The 22,484-nt window shown below is 41.2% G+C and overlaps 1 protein-coding gene across 4 annotated transcripts in view; it reads left to right on the top strand.

Moving 5' to 3' along the window:
• The window catches only part of LOC146042675 (uncharacterized), a 77,094-nt gene that overhangs the window by 32,358 nt on the left and 22,252 nt on the right, over nt 1-22,484 (top strand). For all 4 annotated transcript variants that reach the window (XM_083162796.1, XM_083162797.1, XM_083162794.1 and 1 more), the window contains exons 8-10: nt 571-651; nt 10,243-10,320; nt 12,112-12,183. In XM_083162796.1, coding sequence (XP_083018922.1) covers nt 571-651; nt 10,243-10,320; nt 12,112-12,183 — 231 coding nt within the window. The remainder of the gene's footprint in view (nt 1-570; nt 652-10,242; nt 10,321-12,111; nt 12,184-22,484) is intronic.

The following is a 22,484-nucleotide window of genomic DNA, read 5'->3' as shown; positions in this document are numbered from 1 at the left end:
TGTTAAAAGTTATTTACATTCACAAAAGCTCCACAAGAATAAGAGTTATCAGTAAAGAGTTTATCAGACCTATGTATGAACAAATTCGCATGAAACAAGTGATTAAAGGAGCAAGAAATAGAGAAGATACAAATGCAATGGGAGAAAAAAAGGTATAGGAGGGGGAAAGAAGGGGGGCAGGTGGTCAGGCAGTTCTAATAGGTGATATTAGTATTATTATCAGAAACCTTAAGGCACGGTCAGGGCTCTACTATCAAGGTCCCAGAACCAGTAAACAGAGGATACTAAAATGCAGGGCCTTCCAAGGGTAGCTAATGGTCAGGAGAACTTACATGTGAGAGCTGCTCAATCAAATTAGTAATGCCCCCCAGGTGCTGCAAGGGAGGGGGATTTAACCCCCAGCACACCAAAGGGCATTAGTAATAAGATTTGAATAACCAACATAATAAAAGACAATTCAGAGATCTTAGCTACATATATTTTGCAAAAGATATGATAAGCTTGTAATGTTCCTTTGAATGTACTGTATGTTTCTATTGTTTGATTATTAAAATCCCACTGATATTACAGACCATTTACACAAACAAGAAGAGGAGGATATGAGTGATGACTGCTTGGAGGACAAAGATGCTATCATCTGTTGTAGTCCAAGTAAGTGTCTTTTACATTTGCAATGCTTTATGCTTTTTTAAACCACCCACTTCTGTAGTAATACCCTTGCTTAAATAATCATTTTTACAGCTGCAAATGCTGCCTTATAATTGGTTTTGAGCAGGTCAACTGTGAAATTTCACTCTTTATGGCATTGGACACTATGGGGGACATTTACCAAAATGGATTCGTAGAAAAAAGGTGTATTCGTAGGGAGAAATACACCTTTTTTTTACGAATTTGTATTTTCGGGATTTACAATCCCAAAAATACAACAATTCATTGTCCTAAAGATGGGACATTCGTATTTGTAGTTACAAATACGAATGTCCTACACCATCGATAGGATACGACAGAAATCACCATTCAAAAGAATGGTGGTTCCTGATGTACTAAGCAGCCGTACTGATAATGCGGCTGCTAAGTGGTGTGAAACACCCACGCAAATACGACAGGAAAATAGAACACCATTTTCCTGTTCTTTTCGCGTTTTAGCCTGCACGGATCAGTCAGATCCGTGCAGGCTGCAGTGTAAAAAAAATAGAAAAAAAAATAAATATTAAAAAAAAACACGGCGTGGGGTCCCCCCCACAGCCGAAACCAGCACCAGGCTGAAGGAGCCGGGGCCGGTAATTAAAAATCAGGGAACCCGACAAATAGGGGTTCCCCGATTTTTAACAACCAGCCCCAGGCTCCAGGTCCGGGGCTGGTTCCCAAAATACGGGGGACAAAATGACTAGGGGTCCCCCGTATTTCAAGAACCAGTCCCAGGCACAACCAGCCAGCAGGGTAATGTCACAGCCGGGGGACACTTATAATATAAGGTCCCGCGGCCAAAACATTAACCCTACCGACCAGTCAGCCTGGCCAGGGGCCCTGGGGGAGTGGGGACCCCCCCAATGAAGGGATCCCCCCCCTCCAGGACTTACCTGACCAGGCTGAAGCCTGGTACTGTCCCCGATGCCCCTGGGCGGTGGGCATCGGGCTGATTATGGTGTAAAAAATAGATTAAACTATTATTTTTTACTGTGGCACTACAAGTGCCAGCAAGCTGGGACTTGGAGAACCACAAGTCCCAGCCTGCTGGGCATTAAAGGGCCCGCTGGCACTTGTAGTTCCACAGTTAAAAAAATAGTACACAAAACACACTGACACACTTTTAAAATAAAACTTTAATACATACAAAGCCCACACATACTAATACTTACCTATCTTCTTTCCGTAGGTAGCCCTGGTCCTGTGTCGTCGTCTTCTGGTCCTGTGTCGTCTTCTGCCTCCATGTCGACCGTCGCTGTCGCCGTCCGGATCCGACGAAATCCATTTAGGAAGCTGTGGAAGGAAACCATACTCACCTGTCCCAGCGCGACGTAGTCCAGGTAAATGTCTTGGCAAAAAAACAAACCGAACACCCCGAAACCAGCCGGACAGGGAGACGCACGGTGTTTGTTTACATCGTGCGGCTCCGCCCCCGAATGCCGCTATTGGCCGCCTTGCGGCCTAGCGGCTCCTGATTGGCCGCTAGGCCGCAAGGCGGCCAATAGCGGCATTCGGGAGGCGGAGCCGCACGATGTACACAGAGTACCGTGCGGCTCTCTGTCCGGCTGGTTTCGGGGTGTCGGTTTGTTTTTTTGCCAAGACACTTACCTGGACTACGTCGCGCTGGGACAGGTGAGTATGGTTTCCTTCCACAGCTTCCCAAATGGATTTCGTCGGATCCGGACGGCGACAGCGACGGTCGACATGGAGGCAGAAGACGACACGGGACCAGAAGACGACGACACAGGACCAGGGCTACCTACGGAAAGAAGATAGGTAAGTATTAGTATGTGTGGGCTTTGTATGTATTAAAGTTTTATTTTAAAAGTGTGTCAGTATGTTTTGTGTACTATTTTTTTTAACTGTGGAACTACAAGTGCCAGCGGGCCCTTTAATGCCCAGCAGGCTGGGACTTGTGGTTCTCCAAGTCCCAGCTTGCTGGCACTTGTAGTGCCACAGTAAAAAACAATAGTTTAATCTATTTTTTACACCATAATCAGCCCGATGCCCACCGCCCAGGGGCATCGGGGACAGTACCAGGCTTCAGCCTGGTCAGGTAAGTCCTGGAGGGGGGGGACCCCTTCATTGGGGGGGTCCCTACTCCCCCAGGGCCCCTGGCCAGGCTGACTGGTCGGTAGGGTTAATGTTTTGGCCGCGGGACCTTATATTATAAGTGTCCCCCGGCTGTGACATTACCCTGCTGGCTGGTTGTGCCTGTGACTGGTTCTTGAAATACGGGGGACCCCTAGTCATTTTGTCCCCCGTATTTTGGGAACCAGCCCCGGACCTGGAGCCTGGGGCTGGTTGTTAAAAATCGGGGAACCCCTATTTGTCGGGTTCCCTGATTTTTAATTACCGGCCCCGGCTCCTTCAGCCTGGTGCTGGTTTCGGCTGTGGGGGGGACCCCACGCCGATTTTTTTTTTTATTATTTTTTTTCGATTTTTTTTTTTACACACTGCAGCCTGCACGGATCTGACTGATCCGTGCAGACTGCCAGAAACATTCGTATTAGCGGCCGTATATATGGCCAGCTAATACGAATGAATACACCATCGGAGGGTTACAAAGCAGTCGTATCTGACTGCTTTGTAATTTCCCCTCCGGAACACGACTTTGCATACGACTTAAACAGTCGTATGCAACCGTAGGGGAAATACCAATACGAAAAACTAGGTTTTTCATATTGGTAAATTTCCCCCTAAATCTTAAAGGCCTGGGCAGGGGAGAGAGAGTCTGAGTGTAGTAAGGGGGGTATTCACTAGATCCTCACAGAGAAGCAAACACACCAATGTTTGTGAATAGCCATCTCTGTTGTGATTGCCCAAGGTCTGGTATAAATAAACACTGATGATGGCATGGCATGGTTTGCTAGCACTAGATACAGTACAGTAGCTTGTTCTAAATGGCTGTTTGGGAATTCCCCTCCAAAAAAGATAGTTTATTATTTCTTTATTAAGTACTATGGGGATGCAAACAACAATGTTGTGAGTCCAGTGCTACTGTAAGCTTGGGCGTACTTTACTCAAGCAGCAAGCTGACTAGTGGCTAATTGACCTCATTATATCCATTAAAACAAATAACAACATAAGTGCAGTACCCCAACACACAAGTATGCTGCAATACAACAAATCATTACAATAAACCTCTGACAAGGTGGGTGATGAAGACAGGGATAGCTTACGGCAACCCGTTGTAACTAGTGGAAGCAGGCAGTGGTAAGTTACAGGGAAGGGTAACCGCTCTCAGTAATCCTATACCCATTGTATCAATGATCAAACAGTTTGAATCTTTTTTTTCCCCATTTTGGAGAAAGTACATTGGTTGCTGTGCGTCAGTGGTGTTGCCATCATTGCTTAACTGTCACTATCCCATTTTATCACAGATATGATCTCATGCTCTACATTAGGTATGAAATTAAAGGCTAAGACACCTAGGGCAATATTCTCGGAATTATTACCACACGCTAGCCCAGGGAGGCAGAGGGAGATCAGAGAGGTAAACATGTGGCTAAAGGACTGGTGTAGGAAGGAGGGATTTTGTGTTCATGGAACACTCAGCGGACTTCTCGGTCAGGCGCCATCTTTTTTTGCCTTGATGGATAGCACCTGAACGAGGAGGGGGCTGCGGTGCTGGGGGGAAGGATGGTTAGAGGGATGGATGAGATTTTAAACTAGGCGATGGGGGTAGCTAGATATTATGCGACCCGTAGTGAGAATAGTAGGATTGGGGTCAAGAATCAATTTGGGGGAGGAGGTGGGGGGAGGACATAGTTACAGGCAATGTCCGTGGTACTAATAAGGGTAATATCGTGGGTAATTCCCAGGGTGCTCCAGGAATATTATATAATAACAGTAATCTTACCTCATTACAGCTCTTAGGTACAGATGACCTTAGGGTATGGGAAGGAGTTAATGACATAGGAAGACGTTTCAAATCTGTAAATAGGTTGGGCAGTGGGCATGGTGGGGAGTGCTATAGAAAGTCTACTGAGGGGGAGATGGGTACGAAGAAGTTAGTAAGGAATACAAATAAGTCCAGAGCAGAAATTAAACACAATGTTAGGGACGCAACTAAAAATAAACATAAATAAAAATGCCTACTGGCTAATGCAAGAAGCTTAGTAGGTAAAATCGGGGAACTAGAAACTGTGGTAACTAAGGACGATTATGACATAGGTATTACAGAAACATGGTGTAACGAGTCGCACAACTGGGCATTAAGCATAGTGGGATATACACTACAGAAAAGACAGGGAAAATAGAAAGGGCGGGGGTGTGTGCCTATATGTAAAAAATTACTTAACATTGTGTGAGAAAGAAATTAGTACAGATGAAGATTACACGGAGGCCGTGTGAGCAGAGATAGCCGACAATAACAAAAAAACTAATATTAGAATTTTAATAGGAGTATGCTATAGACCAGGGGTTCTCAATCTCGGTCCTCAGGACCCCACACAGTTCACATTTTCCAGGTCACCCAGCAGGTGCACAGGAGCACTCATTACTCACTGACACATTTTAAAAGAGCCACAGGTGGAGATAATTACTTCGCTTGTGATTCTGGGCCTTAAGGGCCCCATACATCAGCAATTAATTGTGACAATTTTCAGATATGGAGATGATTGCCACAATTAATTTTAGATGTGTGGGCTCCCCCTTTTGGCAATCCCAATCAAAATCGCCAATCGATTGCTTAATCAGGTTTTTAAACATGTTTAATAATCTGGTATTATCTGCAGATCTTTTTTATATGTGTGGGCATTCCCAATTCGTCTTCTTCATCTATTTACATTATAAACAGCTGAAATGACAATCGATTGGGCAATTTCCAGCTATGAAGATGCAATCTTTAGATGGAAAATCTGCCGATCACTGAAATAAATCTGTAATGTGTGGGCAAAGTCAGATAGATTGTAAAATCCATTTATCTGGCCAAAAAATCCCTGTATCTGGAAATCCATAAATTGTGATTGCTGATGTATGGGGCCCATTATTCTAGTTCACTGTTTCTGACAAAATCCTTCTTAGATGGACAAAACCATGTGCACTGCAGGTGGGGCAGATGTTACTTGTGCAGAGAGAATTAGATTTGCGTGGGATTTTACTTCAAAGTAGCACACTATATTGCACTGTAAAAATAAAGCAGCCAGTATTTACCCTGCACAGAAACAAAATAACTCACCCAAATCTAATTCTCTCTGCACAAGTAACCCCCTGCAGTGCACATGGTTTTGTCCATCTAATGCTGTGTACACACGGGGGCGATAGGGGCTGAAATCGCTGGGAATATGGTCGCTGAGCGACCATATTGCCAGTGATTGGAGTGTGCACCAGCGATAAATCGCCGGTTGTGCGCTCCCGTTTTCAGCCCCTGAATGGTCGCTGGTTGGAGGAGCATGCTCCTCCGACCAGCGACATCCCCTGCCTCTTCACCCAGCAGTGTTTACATTTTCATCTGCGACCATCTCTGGTCGCAGATGAAAACGGGACAAGGGATTTTGTCAGAAAGAGTGAACTAGAATAAGGCCTTCTGTGAGGAGACCTGCAAAACATGCAATGTGTGGGGTCCTGAGGACCGAGTTTGAGAACCTGTGCTATAGACCGCCGAACATGAATGAAAGGGACGAGTCTCTTCTCTCTTCTTTTAAACCAAATCAAACATTCATCAGATCAGGGTCATTATCAAATCAGGGTATTAATTATGGGGGATTTTAATTTACCTGATATTGATTGGAAAAATGAAACCTGTAAAACAGCAAGAAGCAGTGGGTTCCTAAGCTTACTTAAAGACCAGTTTATCACACAAACAGTAAAAGCTCCAACTCGTAATAAGGCATTATTGGATTTAACAAATTACATAGATCTAGTGTCAAACACAAAAGTAATTGAACATCTAGGGAACAGTGACCACAATATGGTTTTACTGGAAATCAACTTCAGTAAATTATATTATAAAGGATCTGCAAAAATACTAAACTTCAGAAAAGGTAATTCAAATTATTCATAGAAGCCCTAAAAAGAATTGTGTGGGAAATGGTTTTTGAGGGGAAAAAATGCTAAATAATAAACTCGAATCATTAACTATTAAATACATTCCTAAAGTAACTAAGGGTAAATTCAATTAAAAAAAGCCACCATGGTTGAACAAAAAAGTTAGGTCAGCAATCAACAATAAAACAAGAGCATTTAAATTCTATAAAAATAACTTAAATGAGGAGGCGTTCACCAAATACAAAAAATCTAACAAAATTTGCAAAGGGGCAATCAAAGTAGCTAAAAGGGATTATGAAGAGCGCATAGCCACTAAAAGCAAAACTAACCCCAAGAAGTTTTTCAAATACATAAATAGTAAACGTATAATAAAGGACAACATAGGCCCACTAACCGATATGGAGGATATGGGAAAAGCAGAACTGTTAAATTAGTTCTTCTCATCAGTGTTTACTAAGGGAGAGCAGACTGTGGAATGCACACATACCACAAATGGGATGCACAAGCCGGACCAATATTGATTTCTCTACCGAGGAAATAATATTGAGGCTCAACAAAATCAAAACCAATAAATCACCTGGGCCAGATGGGATTCATCCTAGGGTACTAATGGAATTAACTTCCCCTCTACATTATACCTTTGATAATTCACTATCATCAGGAAAGGTACCAAAAGACTGGAGAATAGCAGAGCTAGTGCCATTATTCAAAAAAAAGAAAAAAGGAGTATTCTGCTAATTACAGACCTGTTAGTTTAACATCAATAGTTGGTAAACTATTTGAAAGATTTTTAAGAGATGGTATCCAGGAATATTTAGACCTTCATAGTTATTCAGTAATAACCAGGATGGGTTCGTGAAAAATCGTTCATGCCAAACTAATCTACTTGGTTTCTATGAAGAGGTTAGCAAAAACCTTGATAATGGAAACGCTATAGATGTGATTTTCCTAGATTTTGCTAAAGCCTTCGACACAGTACCACACAAAAGGTTCATAAATAAAATGTAGGACCTGGGATTAGGGGCAAATATCTGTAGATGGGTAGGGAACTGGCTGTGTAATAGAGAACAAAGAGTGGTCGTGAACAGTGCCGTATCAAATATGATACCAGTACTAAGTGGAGTGCCTCAGGATTCGGTTCTAGGGCCCATTTTATTTAACATTTTTATTAACGATATTGGGATACGGTTACTCAGCAATGTATCCATTTTTGCTGACTATACAAAACTGGGCAGAGTTACTAAATCATCAGAATGATCTTGACAATCTAGATGAGTGGGCAAAAAAGTGGAAGATTAGGTTCAACTAGGACAAATGCAAGGTCATAAACCTTGGGAGATATAACCAGTGTGCTAGTTATAACCTAAGCGGGGATGAATTGGGTAATTTAGTACTCGAAAAGGATCTAGGAGTCCAAATAGACAACAAACTGGGGTGTAGAGTTCAATGTAATATAGCAACAAAAAGGCCTACAAAATTCTAGCATGTATTAAAAGGGGCATGGAAACTAGGGACTCAAAAGTAATTATGCCACTGTACAAGGCATTGGTTAGACCGCACCTCAAATACAGAGTACAATTCTGGGCCCCACACTATAAAAAGGACATCATAGAATTAGAAAAAATCCAAAGAAGAGCAACAAAGCTTATTAGGGGAATGGAGAATTTAAGCTACGAGGAAAGATTAAGCAATTTGGAACTATTTACACTAGAGAAGAGACATTTAAGGGGGGGACATGTTCAACATGTATAAATATATTAGGGGCCAATATAAGGAACTGTCAAACACCCTCTTTTCTGCTAGAAAGGAATCTAGGACACGAGGGCACGAGTTTAGATTAGAAGAAAAAAGATTTTGTTCATCTAGAAGAAAAAATTTCTTTACAGTCAGAGCAGTCAAACTTTGGAACTCCTCTTCCTGGAGAAGTGGTGTCGGCAGATACTATAAATATGTTTAAAATAAGATTGGATAAACATTTATTGGTTAAAAACATCCATGGGTACGAATAAGTAACATAATCTGTCTTTAAAATATCAGAACATACTATTCAACAAGGGATAAGCCACTATAAACATAGGTTGAACTAGATGGACACAAGTCTTTATTCAGCCTCACCTACTATGGGCAGTATTCAATGTGAAATTTCGCAGTGTGCAGCGAATCCTGTTTAGGATTCGCTGCACACTCGCTGTGTTCCGGAGGGCTGGCTGCCACTCGCTCTCTCCGTATTTAATGTCGGAGGGGCGAGTTGCCCCTCGCGTTGAATCTTAACCCCTGCAGTGGACGTGCGTCCGCGGCAGGGAGCCGTGGGACGGTGGCAGGCAGGGAGATTGAAGTCTCCCTGCCTGCCCCAGAACGTATGTGGGGGGGAGGTGGGCTCCCCGGGACCCAGGCAGCACAAGCTGTCCCCCCCAGAGCCAGCAGGGGACCGGGTATAGTCACTGCTCCCGATCATGCATATGTAATGATCGGGTGCAGTGAATATATGAATATCTAATGAGCGGCTTGGCTCCCGGCCCCCTGCTGGCTGCTCTGTGTAAAAAAAAAAATATATTTTTAAAATTAAAATATATATCCATGTGCTATAAGCACATGAATAAAAATAGCATGCCCCTTCTCAGAATAAAATTCCTGATTTTTTGACACCAAAATTAAAACAAAAAGACTTTTATTTTAATAGTTCACATTCCACTTCTCCATGAAAAGATGGAGAATTGCTACACAGAGAAACACGGAGAAAATCACTTAGAAAGGGCACATTGAATAGGGTTGCTCGCTTTTTGAGAGCAAAAGTCTCAGTCCAACGCGAGAAAAGCACAAACTCGCCATAAAACACGGCAAATTTTTCTCATTGAATACTGCCCTATGAAACTTATTCTAGTTCACTCTTTCTGTCAAAATCCTTCTTAGATGGACAAAACCATATGCACTGTGGGGGGGGGGGGAGATGTAAAATGTGCAGAGAGAATTAGATTTGGGTGAGTTATTTTGTTACTGTGCAGGGTAAATACTGGCTGCTTTATTTTTACACTGCAATATATATCTCACTTTGAAGTAAAACCCCACCCAAATCTAATTCTCTGCACAAGTTACATCTGCCCCACTTGCAGTGCACATGGTTTTGTCCATCTAAGAAGGATTTTGTCAGAAAGAGTGAACTAGAATAAGGCCCTAAATAACTATCTTTGCTGCAGTCGCGCTAAACAGACCATTTGTCAAAAATCCTTGTTAGATATCTGTGTGCAACTGAGTCTCTGAATTTGCATGCTAAATGCCTTTTTCCAATATTCGTTCTATTCTGCTCTATATACAGACTCGGCCACATACAATATACAAATGTCAAAAATAAAATCCGCACAGTCTCCTTGTGCATCACATAGCGATTATAATGCATTTTCAGCGTTAAAAGATGCCCGACGTTTACAGTTGCACGGGACTTCCCATCATTACTCACGCCAGGTATATTTTACTGCATGGCATACAGAGGCTAGATACATGAGGGCACATCTGTACTTCATCTGGGTTGTCTTACAATTTCATGGATGTACTCTGCTGATGTTGCAGCCCCTGTCATGGTGAAGGAAGAAGAGGAAGATGATTGCCCTTATGAAGAAGATGAATTAACAGACCATTACAGTACAGGTAAGAACATGTTTATTATTCTTTCAGCTTCCTTAGTATAATGGAAACCTACCATATTTATATTGTAAAGATGTGTAATTATAACAGGTAATCAAAATAATTGTTTCAGAGTATATACATATAATAAAAAGCATACTGTAAATTTACAAAATCATTAACTGAGGTATACTGATAAATGACTTTCTTGATCCCTTGCTGTCAGCAAGAACACTGATGGCTGAGCATACTCCATGACAGGAATTGTGCGCTTATGTAACTGGACATTTATCACAGCTGTGATGTGACTGGAGTTTTGTCACATTAAAATAAACCTTTACAAATGCAGCAGAACTTGTTCGTAAATCTCAGGTGGATATTCCACATAGTAACCTAGGCAGCCACCTAGGGTCCAGTGGGTCTAAAGGGGCACCATCAAAATATCCTGATGTCCACGTGACGTCACATGAACCCACCCACACTCCAAGAGTACCGCTGTCTGCACTGTTCATATTAGTACATCAGTTCAGGATGATGGTTCAATTACCAGGTTTTCTATGTTGTGTGTGACATTACACTGTCACCCCAGTAATGTCACTGTTATATTAGTCAGTCAGCCAGTGCTTGCAGTGTGACATTACCCTGGCATCCCAGTAATATCACTGTTATATTAGTCAGTCAGCCAGTTCATGTACCCTTACCCAACAAACCACCAGCTCTCTGTGACAACACCAGAGCTCCCACTGCAGATGCCACTGTGCAGTGACCTTCTTATTTTAAGGAGTAGCGGAGGAGTAGTGTGCGGTCAGGACTCAAGTCCCTCTGTGTCTGGCTGTGTACTGTCTCCAGGGTTCCCACTAATGCCTGTAGGATTAATTGCGCTGCTTTCTTTGCCTATGTCAGTGTGGGGCAGATGAACAATGATGTCTAATGTCTGTGCGGGTAGCTCCCAGTGGAATGCTGGTCGGGCAAAAGCACAAGAAGATGCTGGTGATGCTGCAGACAGAACCGTAATATTATTTTCAAGTACCCCCAAACTGTCTGCAGCATACCCTAGGTTTGGAACCGCTGCACTAGACCATAGTCTAGTGATCTGTTGCGGTAGCAGACAACAAATTGTGTAGTGTGTACCCAGGTTAAAAATTGAGTGCAAAAGGGGTAGACTTTCCTATAGAAATTACAAAAAAAAATTCTAACACTGAGAAAAACAAAAGTAGAAAGCATGACCACTCTTATGAGTCCATGAGCCAGATACACACATATACAGTGGAAGATAAGGAGTGCAAGTGGAAATGATGGATTCTATTCTGTCATTGTTCTTCAATTTATAAAATGAAAGCAATGGTTGCCGTGGGCAACAAAAACTTTGTGCAACATTTTGTTTGTGTATTGTAGTGTTAAAATCTCTGTAATAATCATAAATGTGTGCAGCCTTTTGTTACAGTGTGTAGGTATGTTTCCTGTTACTGTATCTGAAATTGTGATTTTTATGGTTTTGTCAATACAAATTGTAGATTATTTAGTCATTTTGGCCATTTTAATCTGCTTTTAAAAGTTGGGAAAAGTATTTTTCTGTACTGCTCCTGATATGTCCTCCTAATTACATTGCTTGGAGCTAACTGTAGGGAAACACGCTATATAACCATGTCTTTCTCAACAACAGACCCAAACAGCAGCAGTTATTTCTTTTTTCTTTTTTTTTTATTATTATTTTTTAGAATTGATTACAGATGACAAATCCCATTCTTGTATATGGCACAGCTGTTACTCACATGTGTTTCCATATTTCTGTTTCTTATTTTTTCAATCCTGCAGACATACACTTTCAGGATGCAAATGCACAGCAAAGTGACTTTCTGGAAGAGCAAATAAAAAATTCTGTACGGGGTAAGTTATCAAAGCGAAGATTATACACATGCTCTGAATGTGATAAAAGTTTTCTCTGCAAATCAAGTGTTAGCAGACACAGGAAAATCCATAAGGGAGCCCTATATAAATGTTTGGAATGTGGCCAGTGCTTCCCGGGACTACCTTACCTCGTGTTGCACCAGAAGACTCACGACAATGAAATTCCATATCCTTGTGACGATTTCCAAGACCAAAGCAGTCTTTATAAGCATAGGACAACCCACACAGGAGAGAGGCCATATGCATGTGAAATTTGTCCCAAAAGTTTCCGAAATCGATCCAGTCTGTATAAGCATAAGAAAACCCACACAGGTGAGAGGCCTTTTATTTGTGTTGACTGTCACAAAACATTTAGCCACAACTATGACCTGCTGCGACACCAGCGCGCCCACACCGGAGAGAGACCATTTGAGTGCAACCTCTGTGGGAAAAGGTTCTATCGTAAAGACACTCTCGAAAAACATCAGGTAGTCCACGCTAAGCAGAAGAGCTTTATGATAAAAGCTGGATGGCTAGTTTAAAGAACACAATTGTTAATTTAATGCAAATGGCTTTAGATTTAATCTCATAAAGATCCAGTCTGATTGTTCATTTTTAGCGCCATTCGCTTTTTCTTAATTTTCTGTTACATTTGTTTTTGTCCATAATGTAACTTGTCCTATTTTATGAACCTTTTTTCTGTGTTGGGTATATTTATATATAAAAAAAGTTAAATAATCTGCATTATTTTCATGTATGTGTGTATATACAAGATATATCTGTATTAGTATGATAATTTGGTTGTTGCATTCATTTATAAATTGAGCTACAGCTAAAATATGTTTTGGCTTCATTTGTTTTTAGTTCTTGTCAATTTCCAGTGATATGCACAAGTATTGGACTTAAATGTCTCCCCCGCTGTCTTTGTATGCACTGGCTGAGCTAATATATTTAAATGCTGGCTGAGGGGTATTGTGTAAAAAAGATGCCAAGTGACAGTTTATCTGATCTGCTTGCTGCATCTGAAGACACAGCATCAGTCAACAATACGACCATAAAACACAGCATTGTACATCTGAGTAACCTAATTCCCGATTTCCCGAATCCCCCCCATACAGTACATCTATTTCCCAGTTCCACGATTAGCAGTTACAGCGAATCCACCAACCAGATCCATCGATAATCTGGTTAGTGGATTGGGAAGTGAGACATGTTAAATATCCCTGATTTGACAATCCCATCCGTTTTTAGGACCTTATTCTAATTGATTCGGGGGTGCGTCTGCGAATGCACAGACGCATTTCTGCACATGTGCAGACGCAGGGTGCATGAACCCACAGCGAACATTCTTTTCGCCGGGTGCACGTACCCTTCTCAGCAGGCAGGGGGCGAAGAAGGGCGAGGGTGCCGGGCAGCCCCATTAGCATATGGGAATTCCAAGCGTTCTCATGCTAATGATGCTATGATGCAGGTGCAGAGGGGCGGCCAGCTGACATCACCGGATGTCAGCTGCCCTCCCTGTCCTCGCACAGGGCGTCCGCAGTTTAAAGTCACCATGTAGGTGTCATCCGACCATTGAATGATTTCTCACAGCCTGCGAATAGATGATTGTCATCCATTCGCAGGCGTGCACGGGTGTGTGTGTGTGTGTGTGTGTGTGTGTGTGTGGGGGGGGGATTGGCACAGCGATCTTGCGAGTCAAATCATAATAAGGTCTTTAATCTGGATGGGGGAATATTGTTTTCGTTGAGGAAAAGCCACCTTCGCCGTACACACCCCCTCACCGACCGCAATGAATACCGCCCAATGTAAAAAAATAAATAAACAGTTTATAGATATTATTATAAATGTATCAGTTTCAACTAATAAATGACTCTATTAATATGTTCAAATACCTGATATTGTGTAAGGTTGAAATATTGTATGACAACATTGTAGTCCTAATATAACTTAGAAAATCTTTGCTACTAAACCGTGCCAAAGTTCTTCCAGGATTATCCTTATTTTAGTATCCACCGGGCTATTTAAAAAAATATATTATCTGCAATCACAGAAATATAGATGGTAAACTAGTTAATGTATAGGCATCGTTTTTTTTTTTTTTTTTATAAACTTATTTTATTTATCACATACAACATGGGGGCTATGGGGGGTATTTAATGTGTGACAATATTTCTGATAGTCGGAAATACCGATACACACCTATTCAATCCCGTCTGTTTTTAACCGTCTTTCCCCCTTGCATATTCAACTTTTTAAAATCTGCATTGTCCAAAACGGCCGATAGACTGTCGAATCTGTGCGTTTTCGACAAACTGTACATGTTTTCATGACTGTCAGAACATTTCCGACAGTTGAAGATCGAATAGCTTTGGTTGAATTGGACGATATTTCCAACTGTTGGAAATGTTCCGATATTCGTAAAAAGAGATTGAATACCCCTATAGTAGTAATTATGCATGCTTAAAGCCCCTTATGCAATAAAAGAGCATTTAAAACTATGGGTCAGAAGGGCCTTTCTCAGCGATATCTTTTAAAAAAAGTCTCATGTGTACACTCAAAGGGGTGTATTCAATGCAGCCGGTGAGGGGGTTAAACGGTGGGGATCGCAGAAAACAAGCGATCCTCTTTGTTTAACCCCCGTGCAGGCCGCTCACCCTTTTCAATGCCGCAGGGAAATCTCAGCGAGTATTCCCCCAAACAGCGAGGCTCACGGCTAATGCAGCGAGCCCGCCGCATTTAGCCACGAGTCTCGCTGTTTCAGCGGCCACATACGCCGTTTCCCCCTCGCTCCAAAAACGAAGCGAGGGGGGAATCAGTGTATGAGGGGGTGACCCTGCGAGCTGAGACAGTGAGCAGGCAGCCCTGCGAGCTGTGACAGTGAGCAGGCAGCCCTGCTTGCTGTCACAGCTCGCCCCCAGCATTGAATACACCCCAATGTCGTTAACGACTGCCCTTATTTTTTCATCACTTACTTTATGGTGATAAATGGGTGGAAACATCAGACTTTGGTGTACATTTTGATATACTGATCAGAGGAACAACAGAAGAATAAATAGTTTGTTTGGTTATTAACAAAGTGCCTCATTCCTCAGTTGATAGTGATTTCATAAGTTACATTCTCAATAACAATACACAAACTGGCTGCCTCCAAATTGATTATGCAACTCATTAATTGTGTGTATTACATGTGAATAAGCCTGACATAATGTATTTTGGCTGTAGCTTTGATTTATTAATGCACTTGTAGAATAAATAACGATTGAAATGATTTAATTATAATTTACCTGAGTGCGGTGGGGATACTTATATTGCTGAATTTGAAGTATTCATTTGTTTTTACACCATTTAATATTTTGATTGATTTGTGTTTTTGTGCATTCTTAGTTGTACATAATGTTTTTATATTAATGAATTGTTAAATCTGTATACAGTAACTTTGATACCAATACATTACCTTCATTCTGCTCCCAGTTTCATATTATTGCATTATATTTTTGTTTTAGCTTTCGAGCATTGGTGTCACCACATAAAGTATGAATCTGTATGAGATGTCTGTGTCATTAATTGATTGGTTTATGTTACAAACATGGTGCAAATAAAACTACTGCAGCCAGTCAATTTTTAATATATACTTTAGTTCCATTAAACCTTTCTATACTAACCAGGCACCAAAATAAAATGATGTGTCATGTGATCTCAGCTACCACTTGCCAACTAGCTATAGATTGGAAGCAACTAATCCCCATCATTGCAAACTATATTATTCCGTACTTGCCATGTTTACCGCATGGAATATATTATTAGCATTATTAACAAATCCTCCAAATCATTCAATAAAATATGGGGTCCATGGTTAGCCACTCAACAAATCCCTTCCCTTTTTATATGTAAAGGCTAATAATGTAAATGAATCCTTTATATGTAATTTTTTTAGCTCCTGATAAGGATTTTTGCCAACCGCCTTCTTTTTTTCTCTCTGCGTTCTCGTTTTTCTGTTTGCTTTACTGTTTTATTCTGACTCTGATTTGCCCCTTGCCTGACTATAAAAAAAAATTACTGCAGCCAGTCAGACTTTCACTTCTATATTGTTCAGTGTTCATTGTAGCACCCTGCACCCAATCAGTGAAGAATGACACATTTTATACGTGATACATCGCTACAGCTACGGTACTACATCATGTCTAAAGGTGCCCATACATGGTGCAATTTGCACGCTCCCACGAACATCACATCGCACAGCACAAAAAGTATGTGCTGCACGTACTTTTTGTACTAGATCGCATCTAGTTCAAAATGCACAGTGTTTTACCACATCGCATGCGTTTTGAACTCATTGCAGTCAAGTTCAAAATGCCGTGTATTTTATCGGCATAACAGTTTGTCCTACAGAAATTAAATGCTGTGCTCCTTACTGTTAAGGTTATTTATGTGCTGCAAGAAACATCAAAGGTAACTGCTGATTGGTTGTTATCAATTAACTAAGAATTGTGTAGATGGATATATAGAAATGTTCATTTTTCATGCACATTATGTGGCAGATTCAATTGAACTTGAGCTGCTGTTTTGTTGGTCAGTTACAGTAGCCTAATTCTGCCTCTGTCAGATAATGCACAGAAGTTATTGAGATGGTCCAAGCGGCTTCAGCGCTTATTTTCATTTCCCCCATATTACAGTAAGAATATTCTTATCTTATTGTAATACAACAGCAGTATGGGGCAATTGTAAATAATGCTCCAACCAACCCCATACAGTGGAGACAGCCATAGTCTTAGGTACTGTAGCCATAGTCATGTGAATGCATTTCACTCTCTAAGGATGTATGTCATCTCAAACTGTCCTAATATGTTGGCAGGTCAGCCTACTATGGAGTGAATTCCCTTCTTCTCTTTAACACCATGTAACTCATTCATACATATTGCATTAAAATATTTGTGTATGTGTGTGTGTGTGTGTAAATTTACAATGTGCATGTATGGTTATCAATCGCACTTTCCTTGTTTGTTACTTTTGTTAAAAATTAAATTGCTCATCCAGTTATGTCTGCAAAAATTCCCTGCTTCTGTTAATGGCCCCAGTTTGCAATGTTGGATTTGACAGTCTGAAAGTTTGGTCAGGGTGAACCTAACACATGCTAAATGACTGTTACAAAAATGAGTGCTGTGGTTTCTATAGGTTTTACCATGTAAACATTTTAGTTTTTTGAGACCAGGACAGGAAAGCTCATAGACTGAGGTATAAGTTTATTTTTATTAAATTAGTTAAGTTATATGGGGGAGCTTTTGGTATATATCCCACATGGAAAAAGTATGAATTAATGTTTGCAGATTCTCAGCTTTGCCATGAGGGCTACTGAGAAGATCATCTAGTAAGCCCGCTCGAAGCAAAAGCTTCAAAAGCTAGTCTGCTTACATTCTTAGTTTGTGTATGTGTGAGAAAGAGATGTAGTTTTACTCTCTGCCAGCTGATGGCAGTGTTTCGGAGTCTCACGGACACTAGACATACAGATGGAGCGCCTCTCATTCTTGCCGCCAGCGCACCATCGCAGAGGTTTTGGCGATCCTCTCTTCTTCTTGCGCTCCCATCCGGCAAGGGGAGTGGATGCTCACCATGCAATACAATTCGCCACCTCTGGGTGGTTTATCATCCACCAATCTAGCGACGGATTGATATACTGTACCGATGGAACGGTATCGACATTCACCGAGCGGAGCGAGCTTACACAGTATACTACAGTATGAGACGCTCGTGTGTCTCATCCCCGTGAACATCGCTTTGGCTCCAACTGTACTGAACAACTGTACTTCTGCTGTGTGCTAGTATAATTGTTGTGTGTGTACTCTGATAATTAATTTTGTCAATGAATACTATTTAACCATTTAAGTGTCCCAGCGCTAACCTTATCTGCTGAGTCGGCAATAAGAAGGAGTAGAGGCTTTCATTAAATCAGCCCTCCTAACACAGTGGCATATATTCAATGCCGTGGGCGAGCGGTGACTGCGAGCAGGACTTTTTGCTCGCAGTCACCGCTCACCCTGTCAGTATTCAACTGACCCCCCCCCCTCATTCGCAAATTCCCCCTCGCTCCGTTTTTTGAGCGAGGGGGAATTTGCGAATGTGCCTCCAAAAGCTGCGAGAGCCGAGGCTAATTACAGCGAGTTTGCTGCACTAGCCGCGGCTCTCGCAGTTTAGGGGAGTCCTCGCCGTTCTGTGACTGCGAGGATTCCCCCGGAACGTTGCATAGTGCGAGCGGCCGGCGCGGGGGTTAAACTGCGAGGATCACTGGTTTTCTGTGATCCTCGCAGTTTAACCCCCTCGCCGGCCGCTCGCACCGGCATTGAATACTTGCCATTGACCGCGTATTCAGAGCACAGTGCAATAAAGCTAAATTGCACTTAATCTATTTGGCATACAGATAAGGGAACCTGACTATATTAGTGCTATATGGATAAATTTTAATTTTATTTATTAATAGTTTTTTGTATAGAGCACACATATTCCACAGCGCTTTACAGAGAATATTTGGATTAATTAACGGGTCAATTGGGAAAAATGTGTCTACTTTGCACCCTGATATCTCCGGTTCTATGTGTCCTAGAAACTTGAGACCGGTACAATATGAAAGAGGAGAGTCTTGGCTCCAACAGAGTATACTAAGTAGTAGTTTATATGACATCAGTAAGGGAAGCGGCAAGCATCCGTAGTTAGGGTCCCCTCCAATTGTCCACCTACTGTAGCTCATTACTACTGAGTACCGCAAATAGGAAATACTGTATAGAGAGGCGAAAGACAGTGTTTTTGAATCCAAGAACTTAGGGAGAAGCTTTTATCTATCCCCATTATACTTATATGGCTATGACTTATAGCTGTAACTGTTACAGCTGAGTACAAAAAAAAGCTGTTCGTGCTATTGAGTACACAAAGTGCTATTGAGTACGCAAGTGCTACTTATTACTCAAATAGGAAAAACTCTATGGAGGTGCTAGGAACAATGTTTTTTTATTGTTATTATAATTATTTTTTTTAATAACCTTATATTTTTTACAAACCTTATATTTAATAAAACTAGACAAACATAAAAAAAATGTTTTCATAAAAGCCTTTTGGTGTGAGCCCATGCACAAGATCCATAGAGCATGCCGTGTAATGCACAGTGTTTGCATAGTGCCTTCCCCCGGCAAGATTGACTGAATCGACCTCTTTCATTGCATTCTATGTGAAAAGTTCTTTGAGGAAGGGGGAAGGGATGCCGGGGTAGGGGTGGGCTGAATACAATACCTTCAACACGAAACCACAATGGGAGTGTCTAAGACGCTGTAGCAAATCATGTTTGACGGAGTGTCTGAACAGGTCAATTGAGAAAAATGTGTCTATTTTGCACCCTGATATCTCCGGTTCTATGTGTCCTAGAGACTTGAGACTGGTACCATATAGTAGTAGTTTATATGACATCAGTAAGGGAAGCGGCAAGCATCCATAGTTGGGGTCCCCTCCAATTGTCCACCTACTGTAGCTCATTACTACTGGAGTACCGCAAATAGGAAATACTGTATAGAGAGGCTAAAGACAGTGTTTTTGCATCCAGGAACTTCGGGAGGAGCTTTTGACTATCCCTATTAAACTTAAAGAGATATCACTTATAGCTGTAACTGTTACAGTACAATGCAATAAAAGCTGTTGCTGCCTGTGCAGACGCACGGAAATCTTTATAGGGAGGCAAGATTATTTTTTTTTTTACCTACTGTACTATAGCTGTGTTTAAAAAAAAAAGATCCCTTTATGAATCAAACTCAGGCATACTGTAAAACATGCGGAGTGGCACAACACTATACAAGAGCGGCCAGACTTTCCACTCGGATGCATCCTAGCGCCTTTTGACCAAAACAATGAGACGCATTAACGTCCGTGCCCATGCAGATGCATGGAAAGGTTAATAGGGAGGCACGAGTTTTGTGTGTGGGGGAAAAAATAAGTGGTACTTCTTTACTTTCACGGCGCCGCGCGTACTTCCGGGTTACGCTCGCCACTAACTAAGTAAAATAAACTAAGTTAACGCCATGCCAACATGGATAGCTCATACCTCCACTATCCATGTTGGCATGGAGTTGATTTTAATTAGCGTGGCGAGCGTAGCGAGCCACCGAGCCCGCAGCGTGGGCGAGCGAAGCGAGCCCCGCAAGGGGACTCTGACGCGGCGCCGTGAAAGTACAGAAGTACCAAATAAGTTCCCTTTAATAATCAAAATTTGGCATACTGTACTATAATGTATAACATGCAGAGCAGCATGCTTATCCACTAGCCTACATACTTGATAAGAGCTGTCTATCTACAGTACTGTAGCTTACTGGACAGTACAGTAGTAGCAAAGTAGTTCCTGCGCTACAGAGCTTTTTAATACTGTAGTCACTTCATGCACACGCTGCAGCACACATTTCATGCATGCACAGTGAAGATTTCAAAAAGTGACACCTGGTGGATGATCACTGGAATTGCACTCATCCGGCAATCACCAAGCTGTTAAAATGTTTTGCGATGCCTTGGCGGGCTGGCGTTAGAACCGCCATGGGTAGGATGAATGAGCGGCGCTACATCTGTATATAGATGATATTAGTGTGACTACTGAGGTAAGCCTAACGAATGATTATCATAATGTTGTACTACACAATAAACTCCACCAAATCAAAGTAACCAAGAAGGAACTGCTGAAAGACCATTATACTGATGGAGAACTAAAGAATAACCACTGGCTTAATGAATATATAAAGTGAAATGGATTGGTAAAAACTTTAATACAACTAGTTCCCATTGTCGTAAGGCATCCTCTATCAAATATCATATGTCACATTGTATTGATCAAGGGTGCAGTGTCTTCAACATGGCTGACATCTGAGGCACAGGAAGGTGTGTGCTGCCTACAGTGTATAGTGGTTTCAGATGTACCTGTCCATGTGATTACAGCTATGTATACAAATGGATCGTACTTTTCTTTATCTTTGCTTCATTCTTACTCTTTTTGTTGTTTGTTATATTACCATTGTTCCCTGTAACTATGTTGTTAATAAAGATGTTGATTTGAATATCCGGCTATCTTGTATAAATGAACATCTGATCACATAAGCCTGCATGTTCTGGAATGGACAAAACAGGCAAATGAATAATGCCCGCCATACACAAATGATTAATATACAACTGAGGAAATGCACCACATGTACATTCTTTTTTCTAGTTTCTGAAAAAGTATATATATGTTTTAATCTATTTACTTACTTACATTCTGAGGGGCCCAATGACACTTTGTATTAGGGTTTTGTTTACATTAGTATTATTTTTTTAATTAAACATTCTGATTTGTTCAAGTATCTTCTCTAAATAGTTACTATTATAACAGATCAAAATGGTTGCTCTCAGAGGTTTTGAAATAATGGGATAGATGTAATTCTACTGTTGGTGTTCCTAAATTAGCATTATCAATTTTGTTATTAAACTGTTGGATGTGTGGTAACATAGGTTGGTATAGATGGCATCAACATAGCACATACTTTTGGTTCTACATTTCACTAGAAGCCCTATATCACCTATCATACCTTGTAGGGAATTCACACCTCCATTTAAAGGTAAAATGTTATGTGGCCTAAATGAGTATTTAAATTTACTTTAACTTACAAAATAATGCCCAGCCTTATAAAAAGTATAATTCAAAACATACTTTTATTTGTATTAGAGCTGACCTACAGTATGTGCAAACAGGAACAACATAAGTTTCATTAAAATGTGCTTTTTGGGAAAACTGCATTTACACCCAGTGCTACCCAAGGAAAATATAATTGTGATTACTTTTTCCTCCAAATTTTAATCCAATTCCTGATTTTTTGTTGCCATTTCTTTTTTGTAAAACCAATTTTATTTTTTGCAGCGTCATGGCTATTCATCAAAGCGAGAAAGTACCAAACAATCAGCTGCCAACTGTCATTTTTCAAACACAAAAGGGGCAGGTGTATTCAGCCTGGCGAAGAGATAAAGTGGAAGGAGAGAATGCACCAGCCAATCAGTTGTCTTTGAAAAATGACAGTTGGGTTTTGATTGGTTGGTGCATTATCTCCTTTCACTTTATCTCTACTTTTTCTCTTCACCAGGCGTAATACCATCCCCTGTAAAATAACGGCACAAGCTGATTTTTAGTACTTTACTCTCCAAGCTTTGATATAACTCTCTTTATATTTTGATTCTACTGTAATTTCTGAAACAATGTTTCAGACTTGCCTATGAGGAATGTCAACTTGCATTGTTCCGGACAATCTGTA

The sequence above is a fragment of the Crinia signifera genome, chromosome 19 (genome assembly GCF_055691185.1).
Source record: "Crinia signifera chromosome 19, ASM5569118v1, whole genome shotgun sequence".
NCBI lineage: Eukaryota > Metazoa > Chordata > Amphibia > Anura > Myobatrachidae > Crinia > Crinia signifera.
The sequence above is the reverse complement of the archived record's forward strand: the minus strand, read 5'-3'. Positions and strand labels throughout refer to the sequence as shown.